At 52.4% G+C, this 17,967-nt stretch overlaps 1 protein-coding gene across 1 annotated transcript; it reads left to right on the top strand.

Annotated features, from left to right (window-relative positions):
• The first annotated feature begins 2,461 nt into the window (after positions 1-2,461).
• ROBO4 (roundabout guidance receptor 4) lies at positions 2,462-16,510 on the top strand. The gene is given in 19 exon segments (XM_025356720.1): positions 2,462-2,968; positions 2,970-3,012; positions 3,436-3,765; positions 4,007-4,164; positions 4,360-4,480; positions 4,763-4,890; positions 4,991-5,219; positions 5,483-5,595; positions 6,305-6,473; positions 6,629-6,814; positions 6,943-6,985; positions 8,919-9,055; positions 9,159-9,422; positions 12,877-12,984; positions 13,215-13,356; positions 13,501-13,737; positions 13,892-14,250; positions 15,482-15,688; positions 15,816-16,510. Coding segments are annotated over 19 exon segments (3,024 nt in total). The 5' UTR covers positions 2,462-2,941; the 3' UTR covers positions 15,839-16,510.
• The last annotated feature ends 1,457 nt before the right edge of the window (positions 16,511-17,967 follow it).

Raw genomic sequence — 17,967 nt, 5'->3', positions numbered from 1 at the left:
AGCAATTGGAGGCGGCTCCCACCAAGCCACATCATCCCCATGACTCATGCAGTCGGCTCTTCCTCAGTTTGTGGAAATGAGACAATGAGGATGCGGATGCGCCGGGTTGCTGGAAATGAGCCGGGCAGTCTCTGGGAGCCATCCAGACATACCCTACTGTTGGGAAGTCCCCTCGGCCACCACCGCATGTCACTCTGAGTGCCCTGGAGAAAAAGTTCTAGTGTCCTGCAGGAACAACTGAGGAATCTGCCCCTCCAATCGCCTTCAGGTGTTAGCACCTAGCTCTCCAGAACCTGGGAGTAGGGCAAGGCTGTGCTGAAGGTGATCTCCAGGCACCGGGCGTGTGTCTGTGGGGCAGGGGCCATTCCTCAGGCTGCAGGAGCCTCTGGGGCACTGTCCCTGCGGTGCACACAGGCTGTCTCACCTCTCCTTTCTCACCCTGCTGAGGACAGGGCTAGTGATGGATTGGAATTCCTTTGAAACTTGCCTTATTTTCCCCTGAGGGAAACCTACCATCTTTCTGCATTGTGAAGACTGGAGTAAAATCTAGTTGGCATTAAAGCGTTAGCGAGCCTTAATTAGTCTCCCCAGGTCCAACGTAGAAGCAGAGGAGTCTAAAGGCAGACCGCTGACAGTGACATTCTTGGGGAGCTGGCAGTCAGGGAGTCAGACAGTCTTGGAGACTCTGTACCTGGGAAATCCCAAATTGGCCTTCTGTGCAGTAAATCCTCCAGTCCCACCACATCCTTTCCTGTCTCATCCTCAGCTGACTTCAGTGTCCATATGAATCTCCCCTTCATCACTCTGCCCTCACAGATCCTGGACCCCATAAACTTGACTCCATTCTGCCTGCCCCAAAATAAATACACAATGTTGACTCAGCTTTGTGGATCACTCTTAATGCGCCAGCCACTGGATGCCAGTGGTTCTGTGCTTTATGTGTCTCATTACTTTATTCCTCAAGGTAGGAACTACTATTATTATTTCTATTTTACAGAGAAGGAAACTGACTTGCCCAAGGTCTCCACAGAAGCTTATTTCATCCAACTCTGAGCTGAATATGGACACATCCTGTGGGAATCTCCCAGCTTGTCCCAGAGGCTCTGAGTCCTTCCTGTCTCCCACTCTACTCCAACTTCTGGTTCATCTGCTCCTGGGGAAATGGACCAGGGTGTTACAATCCACCCCTGCTCCACTTCACTCAGCCTCTCCAGCCTGCAGCCCCACTGCCCTCTGTCCTCAGCTTCTTGCTGTGTCCTGAGACTCCTGGGGTTTTCATTCCTCTCTAGCAGGTGGCAAATGGATAAGGATTGGGATCCAGGAATAAGATTTAAATAGAGGATTAAGGCTCTGATTGGAGTTATGGTTAGTGTAAGGACACACCCACAGAATTTGGGATAGGAATTGGGTCCAGAGAACAAAAACTGGGATTTCAGAATTAGAGGTGTTAAGGGTAGTGACATTCTGTTCCCTGGCCCCAATTCCTATCCTTCCAGCTCTGCCACCCTATGACTTTCACTCTGCCTATTCTTTAGCCTCTGCGAACATCCCAGTTTGTAGAGACCATGGTGTTTCCTTGCTCCGATTCTGTCTTTGTCAGTCTTGGTCTGAGTTTGAGAGGAAAGAGGAGTGAAGGAGCCTTCTACTTGACAGGCTGTTAAGCTGTGGCTGGCACTGAAGCCAGGATGGGAATGGGGAGGGGGGAAGGGAGGGCGTCAGCTGGGTTAGGGGCCCTGCAGAGAAGCCAGCCAGGAACAATTGGGAACAAAGGCTGGATACTCTTCCGCTGAGCCCCAGAGCCTGGCCTTGGCCTTCCGGGAACAGCTCCAGGAAATGGCTGAGATTCCAGATTTGGAAGGAAGAGACCGGTAAACACGAGCTGGGATCTGAGAGGGGAGTGTGGCCTCTGTCTAGGTTGTGGGTGAAAGGGGGCAGCAGGCAAGAGCCGACATTGTAGGCTCAAAAGCTGCAAGGCCTGCCTGCTACAGACATGGACACAGGCTCTTGGGACTGGAAAGACTCTTAAAAGGTCTTTTACTCCAACAGCCTTTCCAGGGCCCGAAAAATACTCCTGCCGAGGATCCTCCAATAGTTTCAGTGATAAGATGGGCCTAAAAACAAATACACAATGTTGGCTCAGCTTTATGGATCACTCTTAATGCGTCAGGCACCAGATGCCGGTGGTTTTATCCTTTATGTGTTTCATCATTACTTTATCCCACAAAGTAGGAACTACTATTATTATTTCCATTTTACAGAGAAGGAAACTGACTTGCCCAAGGTCTCCACAGAAGCTTATTTCATCCAACTCTGAGCTGAATATGGACACATCCTGTGGGAATCTCCCAGCTTGTCCCAGAGGCTCTGAGTCCTTCCTGTCTCCCACTCTACTCCAACTTCTGGTTCATCTGCCCCTGGGGAAATGGACCAGGGTGTTACAATCCACCCCTGCTCCACTTCACTCAGCCTCTCCAGCCTGCAGCCCCACTGCCCTCTGTCCTCAGCTTCTTGCTGTGTCCTGAGACTCCTGGGGTTTTCATTCCTCTCTAGCAGGTGGCAAAAGGATAAGGATTGGGATCCAGGGATAAGATTTAAATAGAGGATTAAGGCTCTGATTGGAGTTATGGTTAGTGTAAAGATACCCTGTAAGAAATCCCCGACTAGATCATGAGATAAAGCTGAGCGCTGAAGTTAGGGTCGGAGGTTACAGCTAAAGGGTCGAGGTCAGAGAGTTTCTCGCCTCTGGTCTCCTCCCAGTTCTCCAAGGCACTGAGGGCCAGGCAGGAAGCATCGGTTTCCTCAAAGCCGCTTCCCTCCTGGGGCAGAGTCTCGGTCACAAACAACCACCACCAGCCCACCCCGCCCCTCCTTCCCTCTTCGCTGTGAGCTCAGAGCAGCAGGACAAAGTGCTGGGGACAAGGACAGAAGGCTGAGAGTAGCCATGGGCTCTGGAGGAGAAAGCCTCCGGGGGGGGCCGGGCTTCCCGGCCTCTGCTGCTCCTGCTCATCATGGGTGAGTTGCTCTCCCTCTCCTGGCCCATGCTCCCTCCATCCAAGGCCTGCTCAGGGCAGAAGAGGCCTGCTGACTGCTTGCTTCCCTTTTGCAGTGGGGGGACCAGAGATGAGAATGATGATGACGATGATGATGATGATTAACGTGTGTAAGTGTATGTGTGTTTGTGTGTGTGCGCACATGCCAGAGATAGAGAGAGAGAGAGAGAGAGAGAGAGAACATACTATGCAAGCCCTGGCCTGGATGCTGTTCATACTGGCCTTCTCTCCTACCAGCAAGCTCGTTCTTTGAGGGGCAGCCTTCAGTAGTTCAGAGTATAGGTCATCTGGCAAACTCGCACACAAGAGAAGACAGATGAGGGGGTGCCAGGAATTTGGGGTGTTGCTGGTGATCAGACTGGGCTCTGCTCCGTTTCCCTCCCAGGAGGCATGGCTCAGGACTCCCCGCCCCAGATCCTAGTCCACCCGCAGGACCAGCTGTTCCAGGGCCCTGGCCCTGCCAGGATGAGCTGCCGAGCCTCGGGCCAGCCACCTCCCACCATCCGCTGGCTGCTGAATGGGCAGCCCCTGAGCATGGTGCCCCCAGACCCACACCACCTCCTGCCTGATGGGACCCTTCTGCTGCTGCAGCCCCCTGCCCGGGGACATGCCCACGATGGCCAGGCCCTGTCCACAGACCTTGGTGTCTACACATGTGAGGCCAGCAACCGGCTGGGCACAGCAGTCAGCAGAGGCGCTCGGCTCTCTGTGGCTGGTGAGGTCTGGGAGGGGAGCTTCAGGGTGGGGCAAACCTGGGTGGAGACATATGAATTGAATGTTCAAGGGAACATCTGAGAGCAGAGGCCCGGGCTGCAAGGCTTGGGAGGGCAAGCTGGGGTGGGGCTGGCCCGAAATGGGAGGCCAGGAAGGTGGGCAAAGCAGAAGGGGGCAAGAGTGATAAGGGAGGGAGAGGAGGCCTGGGCCCTGCTCCCTGTCACCTTCCATCCTCTCCACAGTCCTCCGGGAGGATTTCCAGATCCAGCCTCGGGACATGGTAGCTGTGGTGGGTGAGCAGTTAACTCTGGAATGTGGGCCGCCCTGGGGCCACCCAGAGCCCACAGTCTCATGGTGGAAAGATGGGAAACCCCTGGTCCTCCAGCCCGGAAGGCACACGGTAAGTGTGGCCCCCTCTCCCACACTTCATCCTGGCCTGGGCAGACCTGGGCACACCCTGAGGGACTGACCTGCCCTCCAGCCCTGCATCCTCCAGTAGAATTTGAGGAGGGGAGAGCAGGGGGACCTCAAATTTCCCCCCAGCTCAGAGCCCCTCCCCACGTAGGAGACTTCACAGTGAACCTGGCCCTGACAGGTGTCCGGGGGGGCCCTGCTGATGGCAAGAGCAGAGAAGAGTGATGCAGGGGCCTACATGTGTGTGGCCGCCAACAGCGCAGGACACAGGGAGAGCCGCGCAGCCCGGGTGTCCATCCAGGGTAAGGACAGGGGTCGGCTAAAATCAGGGCCAGGCTGCGGGCTCCAGTTAGGGTGGTACGTTCTGGTTTGGGCTGAGGTTAAGGTATGTGGGGTCAGGGTCAAAGTGCTGGGGGTCTCATGTAGTGGGAGGTTCCCCCTGCTAGAGTAGAAATCGGAATGCTCAAGACCTGGAGACTGGGAGTTCGGGTTCCCTGGGGTTCCTCCCTGGCTGAGGGATGTTCCACACCTCAGTTCTGTCACTCCGGCCTGTAGGCCCCAGCCCAGCCCCATCCTCCCCGCAGAGCCCCAGGACTACACAGAGCCTGTGGAGCTTTTGGCTGTGCGAATTCAGCTGGAAAATGTGACACTGCTGAACCCGGACCCCGCAAAGGGCCCCAAGCCTGGACCGGCTGTGTGGCTCAGCTGGAAGGTAAGGGCCAGGTGCTAAGGGTGAAAGCCAGTCCAGAGCTCAAGAAAGGGCTGTTCCTGAGTTCTCTGACCCCTCGCCCTTCCTCGCAACTCCTTCCCAGGTGAGCGGCCCTGCTGCACCTGCCCAATCTTACACGGCCTTGTTCAGGACCCAGACTGCCCCGGGAGACCAGGGAGCTCCGTGGGCAGAGGAGCTGCTGGCCGGCTGGCAGAGCGCAGAGCTTGGAGGCCTCCACTGGGGCCAAGACTATGAGTTCAAAGTGAGACCATCCTCCGGCCGGGCTCGAGGCCCTGACAGCAATGTGCTGCTCCTGAGGCTGCCGGAAAAAGGTCAGGGCCTGATCCCTTCGGAACCCAACAATATGCCCTCTGGCTCCTTCTTATCTGGGGGCCCCTGGACTGTTCTGCTTCAGTCTTGGGGGGAGATTATGGGTCCTACTCTGGAACTCCCTTCTGCCCTGGCCAGGCCAGCAGAGCTTCGAGAGGCTTCTTGTCTCCTTGGTGGGGTTCTGACTCTGTGTCCCCCATCCCAGCTCCTTTCCCTAGCGTCTTCTCCCTCAGAGCCCCTCATAGCCTCTCTTCCACCCCTCCAGTGCCCAGTGCCCCACCCCAGGAGGTGACCCTAAAACCTGGCAATGGCAGTGTCCTTGTGAGCTGGGTCCCACCACCTGCTGAAAACCACAATGGCATCATCCGTGGCTACCAGGTACCCCCACAAACTGACACAGCCCTTCCTAGTGCTGCCAGGACATCTCTTTTCTCTAGAGTTCTGCATACCCTTGCTCTGTGCACTGAGAAAGGCACCTGGGCAGAGAAGCAAAGAAAACCTTCTTTTGCTGAGCAAGGACCCACTGTGCCAGACCCTGCCAAGCACTTGACCTCCCTGATCCCGTTTCACCTCACAGTCCACCGTGGGGTATTATCCCCAGTGTACAGACATGGAAAGTGGGGCTAAGGCCACAGGAATAAGAAACACACTAGATCAAACCAGGCTGTGAATAAGGGAGTGGTGCTCAAAGTGTGACTTCTAGAGCAGCAACATCAGCCTCACCCAGGAACTTGTTAGGAACACAAACCCTGAGATCTTTTCTCAGGACTAATAAATCAGAAACTCAGAGAGGGGCCTGTCAAACTATACTTTAGCAGGCCCTCCAGGTGACTTGGAAGGCTGCTGTTGTTTGAAAACTACTATGTTACATGTATTTTAGCAAATTGCTTTTGCCCTTCTTCTGTTCATCTAGAGAGAGGTAGCTCTCACTTGGTTGGGAGAATAGGAGGGGAATAGGAAATTGGGTGCATTCCCCAAGTGGATGGCAGGGCAGAATAACCACATCCCTGGAGTCTGATCTGCAGACAAAGGGCTTAGCTTCTGGGATGGTGCCTGGGGCAGCTGTTCACCTCTTCTTGTGCCTCAGGTCTGGAGCCTGGGCAACACGTCACTGCCCCCAGCCAACTGGACTGTGGTTGGTGAGCAGACCCAGCTGGAAATCGCCACCCGCATGCCAGGCTCCTACTGTGTGCAAGTGGCTGCAGTCACTGGTGCTGGAGCTGGAGAACCCAGTAGTCCTGTCTGCCTCCTTTTAGGTGAGGGCAGTACCCACAGGCCCACCCTACCCTTCAGCCTGCATCCCACCTTCCTCTCTCCCTGCTCCTGCCTCACACTTCTAGCTCTTCCCCCTTGCCTGCCAGGCCCTCACTGCCTCGACTCCCCCTCCCCCTGAGCTCTGCATCCCATACAGAGCAGGCCATGGAGCGAGCCACCCGAGAACCCAGTGAGCATGGTCCCTGGACCCTGGAGCAGCTGAGGGCCACCTTGAAGCGGCCTGAGGTCATTGCCACCTGCGGTGTTGTGCTCTGGCTGCTGCTTCTGGGCACCGCTGTGTGTATCCACCGCCGGCGCCGAGCTGGGGTGCACCTGGGCCCAGGTGAGATTCTGAGGGGTCCCACACATATACAGGCCTCCTCAGCATCCAGTCAGACTGGTGCAGGGGCTTTGGATCTCTGGCCAGGTGATTCAGCCTCTGGATTTAGCCTTCCTCCTGTCTTCTCCCAGGTCTGTACAGATATACCAGTAAGGACGCCATCCTAAAACACAGGTGAGAGGTGAAGGGGGAGGTCTGTAGTAAGGGAGGGTGGCAAGGGACAGTGCAGCTGCAACAGAGAAGAATGGAGGACTAGTCTACCTGCCAGGCAGTCTGGGACTCTCGTACATGAATCTCTCCTATAACTCCAACTGAGAGTTCGTTTCTCTGTCATTACTATTCCTATCACACCACTTGACAGACCAGTAAACTGAAACTCATAGAACTTGAGTGACTTTACTCAAGGCTGCCCAACTAGAGACTGGCCTTCTGAATCCCCAGTCCAGGGCTCTTGTCACCCCACCTCTCCTGCTGCCTAACCCTGCTAGGTGGAGAATAATCAGCATGAGACAACCAGCTCGAATGTCTCATCTTATGTGTGCACCTATGGTCTACCAAGTAGTGCTTTTGCACTCAGTAATTCTCTCACTGAGCCATTGTGCCTGCATCATAATCCATCCGCAGCTACAGCAGAGGCTGTTCGGTGCCTACATCATAGATTCTTCCCCGCTGTTCTCAAAAACAGGATCTGCCCATAGGCCCTTCTGCTTCCGGTGTATTTGGCTGCCAGGACAAGTCTGCAGTTTTGGGACATCATGCTGATAGAGAACACATCCTTCTTGCTCCCGTTCTCTGAGTTCTGTACTAAGTAACCGCTTCATCTCTCTGTCTGCTTTCTTGGCTCTTTATTTCATTAGATCTCCTCTGGGAGGCTTCCCACTCCAGGTCTGCATCTATCCACAGAAGTTACTGAGCACCTACTGTGTGCCAGCACATCCAGGCCTAGAGCTGCCATTTCACTGTCAGGTCCTCAGCCCAGAGCAGGGGTCCAAGCCGGCTGGTGTTGTGTTCTGACCTTTTCTGAGTTCACTGTCTTCTTTCTTTCAGCTACCTCCTGGCTTTGTCTGCTCTGCCCTAAGCTTTCTCTGGCTTCCCTGGGAACTCCTGCTCTGTCCTGGAGGGAGATTCCATTCTGATCTGTGGTTCATTCATTCTTTTGGAAGAGCCTCCACCTGCCAGGATCTCTCAGTGTAGGCAGAGACAGGCATGAGGGGATATGAGTGCAATCCTGTACTGGCCACGCAGAAGTGGGTACAAGACACATGGAGGGGGTCAATGTGGAAAAACATAGGAGAAAGAAGATTCCACAGTACCCTGACAGTAAGAAGAGGGTGGAGGGAAAAGCAATGAAGCAGCAAGTAATAGCCAGATATGTCCATAGGGAAAGACAAACCATTTGTTCTAGCTCGGGTATAGGGTGAGAGATGGGTCAGAGCAAAGGATATAGTTAGGGAGTTGGAAACCAGACCAAGGAGAGTCCTGTTAGCCATGCTAGGTACCTGGGCTCTACCGTGGTAAATGAGGGGCCGTTGAAGGTCTTATGCAGAGAAACTCCTTGCTCAGATCCCTGTTCTTGAAGGATCACTCAGGCAGCCAGAGGCCAACATCCATGGAGCAAGCTCCTGCTCTGCCAGCTGAGTAATCTCAGATTTCCCCCATTTAAACTCAGACCATCAGCCTTGAAGTGTAGAAGGTCTTATTGTTACCATTTTACAGATGAGAAAACTGGGGCTTAGAGAGGATGTATTTACCCAAGTACAACAGATGTACATACCCAAGCTAAGCTGTGACAGATAGGGATTGTCAAACCAGATTTGTCTTCAGGTCTTCTTTTCACCTCAGCAAACATAGCTGTCTGTCATTACTACCTCCCAGCTCTGGGTGACTTGGATTTCCCCTCATCCAGGAATAGAAGGGTGCTGAGTTTGGGGGATGGGTCAGAGATCTTAAGGAGTCTGTGAAAAGCTGAGAAGCAGTAGTAAGGATAAAGCAGGTACCACCAACTCCTTGCCCTCTTCTGCTGCCCTCTGAACAGGAGGTCTTGGCCAATAAGGTTCTCACTTCTCCCTGTCTCTCCCGGCCTCACCCCCTCCCTCCACTGCCCCAGGATGGATCACAGTGACTCCCAGTGGTTGGCAGACACTTGGCGTTCCACCTCTGGCTCTCGGGACTTGAGCAGCAGCAGCAGCCTCAGCAGTAGGCTGGGGGCGGACCCCCGGGACCCGCTAGACTGTCGTCGCTCCTGTGAGCATGTTCAGTGGGGGCAAGGGCCTAGCTGGGGGCAGTGATCCCAGGGATGGAGAGTGGGACATGCTCACCATAATTCCTCCTGTCATTTATATCACAGTGCTCTCCTGGGACTCCCGAAGCCCCGGCGTGCCCCTGCTTCCAGACACCAGCACTTTTTATGGCTCCCTCATCGCTGAGCTGCCCTCCAGTCCCCCAGCCAGGCCAAGTCCCCAGGTCCCAGCTGTCAGGCGCCTACCACCCCAGCTGGCCCGACTCTCCAGCCCCTGTTCCAGCTCAGACAGCCTCTGCAGCCGCAGGGGACTCTCTTCTCCACGCTTGTCTCTGGCCCCTACAGAGGCTTGGAAGGCCAAAAAGAAGCAGGGTAAGGAGAGGGAGAATAGACATAGCCTGAGCTGGTGGTAGAGGGGCCCAGGAGTGGGAATGTGATGGGAATGAGACCTCAAAGCCTGGAGTGAGGTGAACCTCCATACCCTCCTTCCATTCTCTCCAGGTGGACACAAGACCTCTTTCTCCTACCACCAGAGTACTCAGCTAGGGGTGCAATAGCCTCAGCTTTTTGCACTGTCCTCTTGTTTCAGTTTGGCTACACCAGCAGTGAGCCCTAATTCTGCAGTCAATTCAACTCAGCAAACATTTAATAAGGACCACTGCATGCCAGACATGGGGAACACAAGAGACACCACATACAGCCCTTGACTTCTAAGGGTTCAGGGCCTAACGAAAGTGCTGACTAGCATACAAGTAATGCTAGAGCCTAGAGGAATGTGACCAGTGCTGCCACGAAGCCTCAGGCTCCCATGAGTTCATCTCCTGGTGTACTATATACAGGTGTGCTTGGGCACCGACTTCCAACTCACTTCTCGGAGAGGAATGGGCATTTCCTTTCTGGAGAGGTTTCTCTCCTGACTCCCAGCTGCCTTCTTTGACTTTCCAGACAAAAATAATTATAGCCTCCATTTCTTGATCAATGACTATATACTGGGTGCTTTACTTATATCTGTTACTTCATTTAATCCTCACAATAGATTGGCTGGCTACTATTTCTCTGATTTTACAGACAGGAAGAGGGCCAGAATGATTGAGTTACTAGTTCAAACTTCTGCAAGTAATTAGCTACAGGACTCAAACCTGAAGGCAGGATAGTCTGCCTCTGAGGGCGATTCTGAGTCTCTCTGGAGCTCCCTCAGGAAATCTGATTCTCTCTTTGAGTATTTTTTCCTATTTCTGGCCTGCAGAACACTGGCCTGCACTCTACCTGCTGTCTTCTTGAGTCTTCTGTACTGATAAGTAAGACCTAACAAATGTTCTACAGCCAAGTCTTTTTTTTTTTAAGTGGATTTAATCCAACTTTTAATAAGACAAAGATAGATTAAGATAATTAAGAGCTTGTTCAATATCCAGAATTTTATGACTCTAAATATCAGTGAAGCTGGCATTCTTACCAGCTTTGCCTCAGAGCTATTGGATTATAAATCCTTGGTGGTAATGAAACACCAGATAAAAAGAGGTTGAATAGTCTTATTTGAAAAACAGCCTTCCCACGAAGAACTACACCGACTTTAATGGAATGGATAGCCCCTCATAGAACAGTAATGCTACTGGAAAGAGGTGAGTGGTCTTCTACAGCCAGTTCTTAAGAAGGGTTCCAATTTGGAGATGAAGCTTCCTAGCCTGTGGTTTACTTCACTCCCTGTTTCTCCTCACTCTAGCCCCATCTCACCACTGTCCCCAGGATAGGTCAACCACAGCAACTCCTTGGCTGGTGGACACTAGATATTCTACCTCTACCTCCCAGGACCTCAGCAGCAGCAAGATCATGCTATGGTCTTCTGCAGAGCCATGGAGCTGATTCTACTGCTGTTTCTTCCTCTTCTAAAACTGGCAGCCTCTCCCATTGCCCCCCACTCCCCTTTATCTGCTTGTTCCTTTTTCTTATTATTTGGCCTTAGTTGGGGTTTCTTCTCTAGTGCTGATATCCTCACAATTGCAGCCTCCTGTCTCTCGTCCATCATAACAGGTTCTTAGTTCTGCTCACTTTGCCAGATACATGCACTGAATAACCTCATTCATTCATTATTTTATTCAAACAAATATTTATTGCAATTTGGCCAATGAGTTTCAACCTTTCACCTTGATAACATTTTTCTTGTATAGTTTATTCAATTAGAATTGAAACTAAAGTCCAAGTAACTCCAAGCAATGTAGGAGGATGGCTTTTGTTACCAGGGTCCCTTAGAGGAAGTGAAACAGGCTAGGATAAAAGTGGCCTTTTCCAGGCCTGGCTGTTTTCTTTCCCTTTCCACTCAAACCAGTCAACCAACTTGTGCTCACATTTCTGAGCTTAGTCAAGAAGCCAGGCACTAGACAAGACGAAGCTGATGATAGCAGAGTTGGCGCACCAACCCAGAAGTTGGCTCCCAGGACTACCTGGGTCATATGAAAGCTATAGAAAATCAACAAAAACCAAACAGCCAAAGTACCAAAGGAAACTTTGATGGAGGGAGTCTAGTCATTGATGAGTTTCCATCCCAAAGGATCAGAAGGTCTGGCCACTAGTACATAAATGGGGTCTTGGTCAGTGCCAAAGCCTGGCTCACTTCCTTGCTCTGAAGCTGCCCATAGTGGCCTCCAGATCTCTGATACAAGACTGACTAGATAGCTCTACCCTGAGTGTCCTGCCTAGTCCCTGGTCCACCAAGATGGGAAATCCTTTCCTAGTTGGGCTTCTGGTCATGGGACACTAATCTAAAGGCTGTTTCTTTTCTCCTTTGATGGTCTTCAGGTTCCTGGTCCTGCAAAAATCTCTTTCCTCTATTACCCTATTCTTGTCTGGCTTAAACTTAGATCCCTTTTGCATTCTGGCCTGACCAAGAAGCATGATCACAGGTCACTGCACACAATTGGGGCTGTCTCTTTCATTTCCAGCTTCTCCATTGTGAAAGTTCACTCAGAGCCCTGTCTCTCCACTGCCCATGTGGGCCAGATGACAGCTTCCATCTTGTAGGTGATTCTTCCCACTGTGTGTTTATATCCACATTTCTGGTATCACCCATGCATTCGTTCTTCCATTCAACAAAAAGTATTGAATAGCTATGGGCAGGGCATTGCCTCCCTGGGAAAGACCAATACCTTTTCCTACTCTGAAGTTCCTCTTCCTACTAACCAACTGTCTCCTGTCACAGCCGACATTGTGTGTCAATCCCTGTTTTTGTCTTACTCACTCAGCTCAACCTGACAGTCTACCCCACCTTTCAAGTGAGAGACAGTCGAGTTTCCCAGAGCAGGGCTATCCAGAGCCATGTGAGATACTTGCAATGTGAGAAATGGAAATTCATAGATTCTCTCCAAGAAAAGAAGGAGTATTTTTCTTACTGAGCCAAAATTCATGAGAGTAGCAATGTGAGGATATAGAGATCAGGAAGATTGGAATGAATACAGTCAAGGAAAAGGAAGTTGTTTTTTAAAGTATCTATCAAGGCCAAGAACTTGCACAATCTGTTTTACTTAATTGTCAAGACCATCATTCAAAGTGGTTGTTTACACATGAAACTGGGACTCAGAAAGGTACATGGACTGCGCTGAGGTCACACAGCTGAGCTGGGCAGGTCTTTTGACTCCAAGCCTAGTGCTCCTTCTACCCTATCACAGCTGCTGGATGAAGATGGGGGTGTGGAAGGGATTCAGGGGGGTTTCCCTCTCTTTTCTCTGGGTTCCGGGTCCTGCAGGCTGAATTGAATAAGACTGAAGATGGAGACAGCAGCTGGGATCTGAAAGGTCCATCCTGGGCCCCGCAACCACCAACTTTTTCTTTGCAGAGCTGCAGCATGTCAACAGTTCCCCACTGCTCCGGGGCAGCCAACCCTTGGAGCTCCGGGCCTGTGAGTTGGGAAATAGAGGTTCCAAGAACCTTTCCCAAAGCCCAGGTGAGAGAAGGTCCCTGAAATGGAAGTGAAGGGGCGAGATAGGGTGTAGGGGTGCAGGGGCTCACCAGCCCAGGCCCCTCCCACAGGCTCATCCTCCTTTCCCTGAGGAGGCTGATGAGGGTTGGATGGAGTAGGGGACAGGTAGCTAAGGGGGCTGGTGGGGGGGTCGGCAGGCTGAGCTCCAGAGCAGATGGAGATGCCAGTTCTCACACCAAGCTTCTATTCCCCAGGAGCTGTGCCCCAAGCTCTGGTTGCTTGGCGGGCCCTGGGACCGAAACTCCTCAGCTCCTCAAATGAGCTGGTTACTCGTCCTCTCCCTCCAGCACCCCTCTTTCCTCATGAAACTCCCCCAACTCAGAGTCAACAGACCCAGTAAGAGGGTATGGGGTCCGGAAGCAGGGCTGGGAGAGAGGGGGTGTGGGGAGTGTGTACTGGGATTGGACAGGCTGGGGAAGGGGAGAAAGGACTTGAAGAGCTGTACTAACCACTGTGCTGTCACTCTCTCACCCTGATCAGGCCTCCGGTGGCACCACAGGCTCCCTCCTCCATCCTGCTGGCAACAGCCCCCATTCCCATCCTTAGCCCCTGCAGTCCCCCTAGCCCTCAGGCCTCTTCCCTCTCTGGCCCCAGCCCAGCTTCCAGTCACCTGTCCAGCTCTTCACTGTCATCCCTGGGGGAGGATCAAGACAGCGTGCTGACCCCTGAGGAGGTAGCCCTGTGTTTGGAACTCAGTGAGGGTGAGGAGACTCCCAGGTGAGTGTCTTGAGAGATAGCCAAAGAACTACAGAAAAGCTACGGGAGCACGCGCCTCTCCACCCATTCCGCCCTCCCTCAACTGGGGCTTTTCTGCTACTACAACCCCCATTCCACCCAAACCATTGCTGTCTCCCCTTTTGCCTCTCCCTAGGAACAGCGTCTCTCCCATGCCAAGAGCTCCTTCACCCCCCACCACCTATGGGTATATCAGCACCCCAACAGCCTCAGAGTTCACGGGCATGGACAGGACCGGAGGAGGGGTGGGGTCCGAGGGGGGAGTCTTGCTGTGCCCACCTCGGCCCTGCCTCACCCCCACCCCCAGCGAGGGCTCCTTAGCCAATGGTTGGGGCTCAGCCTCTGAGGACAATGCTGCCAGCGCCAGAGCCAGCCTTGTCAGCTCCTCCGATGGCTCCTTCCTCGCTGATGCCCACTTTGCCCGGGCCCTGGCAGTGGCAGTGGATAGCTTTGGTTTTGGTCTAGAGCCCAGGGAGGCAGACTGCGTCTTCACAGGTAGGTGAGGTCTCCCCATCTTACTCCTCACTCATGCCCCTCGCCTTTCTAACAACCATCATAATGTCATCATTGTTAAAACAACTGGTTTTATTGAACGATTATTGTATCTCAGGTACTATGATAAGTGCTTTGCATACATTTAATATTGAAAGTCTATGTGGAATATTCTTTATCCCTCTTATCCCAATGAGGAAACGTTAAGTCAGATAGTTTTATTAGTTTGCTCAAGGTCACCCACAGAACAAGGACAAATTGTCCAATTCGTTTGTTTGTTTGTTTTTGTTTGGTTTTGTTTTGTTTTGTTTGTTTGTTTGTTTGTTTTGCCCAAGCAGTGGCATGATCTGAGCTCACTGCAACCTCCGCCTCCCAGGTTCAAGAGATTCTCCTGCCTCAGCCTCCCGAGTAGCTGGGATTACAGGCACCTGCCACGCCCAGCTAATTTTTTTTGTACTTTCAGTAGAGACGGGGTTGCATGTTGGCCAGGCTGGTTTTGAACTCCTGACCTCAAGTGATCTGCCCGCCTCAGCTTCCCAAAGTGTTGGGATTATAGGCGTGAACCGCTGAGCCTGGCCTAAATTGTCCAGTTCTAAAGGCAGCCAACTGTAGGTCCATTTTCCTGCCTCTAGGACTCCCCTCTTACCCTGACTTGAGTCTCCACGAAAGGTTGCTCCATCCTCTTCCAATTCCATCCTCCTGCCCTGTCAGTGGCTGGGGCTGAGGAGCCACTGGGCTCACCCCTGACATTCCCAGCAGAGTGGGACCTTTATCTCCATGTCAGTAGAAGGTAGTGCAGGGTCCTGGCTGCTTTGGTGTCCCTTCCCCACATGTACCATCAGATCCCCCATCTCCATTTTACTAACCCTAACTCTACCCTTTGCCCCCAAGAAAAACAACCAGGATTGTGCTAAATGGGAGGGCAAGGATTATCCAGGACAGAGGTGCCCATGATGGCAGAAGAAGAATGCCCAGGGAATGGGGATGTGCAAGGAGAGTGCAGATAGAAGGCCAGAGCTGGGCTGGGAGGAAACAGTTCAATCACTTCTCCCTAAAGAAACAAAATGGATCAAGCCCCTGGGGATGTGGCCTCTGGGACTGATGGGCTGAGTTGGGGCTAGGTTATGTTTAGGGCTGGGTACATGCCCTGAGCTGGTCCTAAGCTTCCTGTACTAAACTGGCCCCTAGGGGCTGAAGGTCAAGCCCCCACAGACACCTCTACCCTCCCTGACAGATGCCTCATCACCTCCCTCCCCAAGGGATGACATCTTCCTGACCCCCAACCTCTCCCTGCCCCTGTGGGAGTGGAGGCCAGACTGGTTGGAAGACATGGAGGTCAACCACACCCAGCTGCTGGGAAGGGGGATGCCTCCCTGGTCCCCTGACTCTCGGATCTCTTCCCAGAGAAGTCAGCTCCACTGTCCTGTGCCCAAGGCTGGTGGTGAGTGTCTGTCTTCCTGGCTAATGTGTCCATCTTGACCAGAGGGCCTTTGGGAAGAAGCCAGGAGGAAGCCTGTCATTGGGGAAGGGAGATAAGGAGCAGGGAAGATAACTCCACTGTCCTTCAGCTTCTCCTGTAGATTACTCCTGAACTGTGTCCCTGAGACTGCCCAGACGGGAATCAGAACCACTTCTCCTGTCCACCCACAAGACCTGGGCTGTGGTGTGTGGGTCTTGGCCTGTGTTTCTCCGCAGTTGGGGTCCACCTTCCCAAGCCTCTGGACACTTCTCCCTCCAGGATTGTGAAAACAAGTGAAAACAAAATTAGAGCAAAGCTGACCTGGAGCCCTCAGGGGGCAAAACATCATCTCCACCTGACTCCTAGCCACTGCTTTCTCCTCTGTGCCATCCACTCCCACTACCAGGTCGCTTTGGCCTGAAGAACAGCCCAGTCTCCTGCTGTCCCCACCCATTTGGATCATAGGAAGTAGAGGAGCCAGAGGTGCCTTCATGGAGAACAACAGTGGCTGCTGGGAGAGGGCTGTGGAGGAAGGAGTTTCTCGGAGCCCCCTCTCAGCCTTACCTGGGCCCCTCCTCTAGAGAAGAGCTCAACTCTCTCCCAACTTTACCATGTAAAGAAAATAATTATGAAAGCCACTGAGGCACTGAGGCCCTACCTCATGCCAAGCAACGGGTTCAAGGCTGGGTCTAGGGAGGATGCTGAAGCAAGGGAGGTGTGAGACCATAGGTCCAAAGCACCGTCCCTGTACTGTTGTCACTATGAGCTTAAGAAATTTGATATCATAAAATGGTCAAGACTTGAGTTCTGTGAGATCATTCCTCGGAGCACCATTTTTAAGGGAGCAACTGGAGAGATGGTAAGAGTTTCCTGCGTTAGGTAGGGATCAGGCATTCATTGACACTCAGGGAGAACACATTTCTGTTCTGCAATTAAAGGAAGAATGAGGTTCTTCCACCAAATTTTAAGCAGAATATAGGAAGGGCAGGGGTGGGAGTTTCAGGGTCTGCTGGTCCCGGCAACTTATATTACCGCCAGGTCCAGGGCCAGTCTGCCTGCGCACAGTGAATCAATCACTGTGACAGAAGTTTTGCAAAAGAGGAAAGATTTATGTGCAAGACTGCTGAGTGAGGACGTGGGAGAACAGCTCTCAAATCCACCTCCCCAAGATAAGCCTTAGGGATATTTATGGCTGAGGGAAGTGGGATAGTCTAAGGCATGGGGAAGGGTGATTGGGAGTGGGGAAAATTTAAGTAATAGGTTCGTTCTGCCCAAGTGTAGTTGGGGTTCATGGCATTTCATAAGGATATATGTGTAGAAAATTGTTGTGCTGGCTGGGCACGGTGGCTCACGCCTGTAATCCCAGCACTTTGGGAGGTGGCGGTAGGCAGATCACAAGGTCAGGAGATTGAGACCATCCTGGCTAACACGGGTGGTCCCCGTGTTAGTAGAAACCCCATCTCTACTAAAAAAGAAATACAAAAAATTATCCGGGCATGGTGGCGGGCGCCTGTAGTCCCAGCTACTCAGGAAGCTGAGGCAGGAGAATGGCACGAACCTGGCAGGTGGAGCTTGCAGTGAGCGGAGATTACGCCACTGCACTCCAGCCTGGGTGATGGAGAGAGACTCGGTCTCAAAAAAAAAAAAAAAAAAAAGAAAGAAAGAAAAGAAAGAAAGAAAGAAAAGAAAATGGTTGTGTTGTGATCTGAGGGTGGAGCTTTTGGCCCTCTGATGTCAAAAGGCCACCCCTGGAGTACTTGCAGAGGTCTAGTTGAAAGGTCGGTGGTCTCGATCGGTTTGCGCTGGACAAGAGCTGTCCCAAGTTCCTGAAAAATGACTGTAGCGCCATTCTCATGGTGACCTATAAGTGTTATCCATAAAGTAGCCGGTGAAGGTTGTTTTCACGTTCAGCAGCAAGGCCTTCAGCTACCAAAGCCTTGTGCTTCATGGAAAAAGGGAAAAACCAAAAAGCAAGCAGGGCAGGCTGACTTGATCAAATTAACCCCTTGATTTCACCCATCCTGAGGAGACAACTGCTTTCAGCAATCCCAGATGGTTTCTTAAAATAGACAAAGTTGCTAAACTCCACAAAAGGCAGAACCACCTGTCACAGTTGGCTTGGGAACACCCTTCAAAGAAAAAAACAGAACAGAGAGACTTCCAGGGCCTGAGCCACAGGAGGCGCTGGAGGGCAGGCAGGCCTGCATCTTCCTCCCTTGGCGGGAAATTTCGGTCAGGGGCAGAATCCACAAGTTGGTGGA

The sequence above is a fragment of the Theropithecus gelada genome, chromosome 14 (assembly GCF_003255815.1).
Source record: "Theropithecus gelada isolate Dixy chromosome 14, Tgel_1.0, whole genome shotgun sequence".
In the NCBI taxonomy this organism is placed as follows: Eukaryota; Metazoa; Chordata; class Mammalia; order Primates; family Cercopithecidae; genus Theropithecus; species Theropithecus gelada.
The sequence above is the reverse complement of the archived record's forward strand: the minus strand, read 5'-3'. Positions and strand labels throughout refer to the sequence as shown.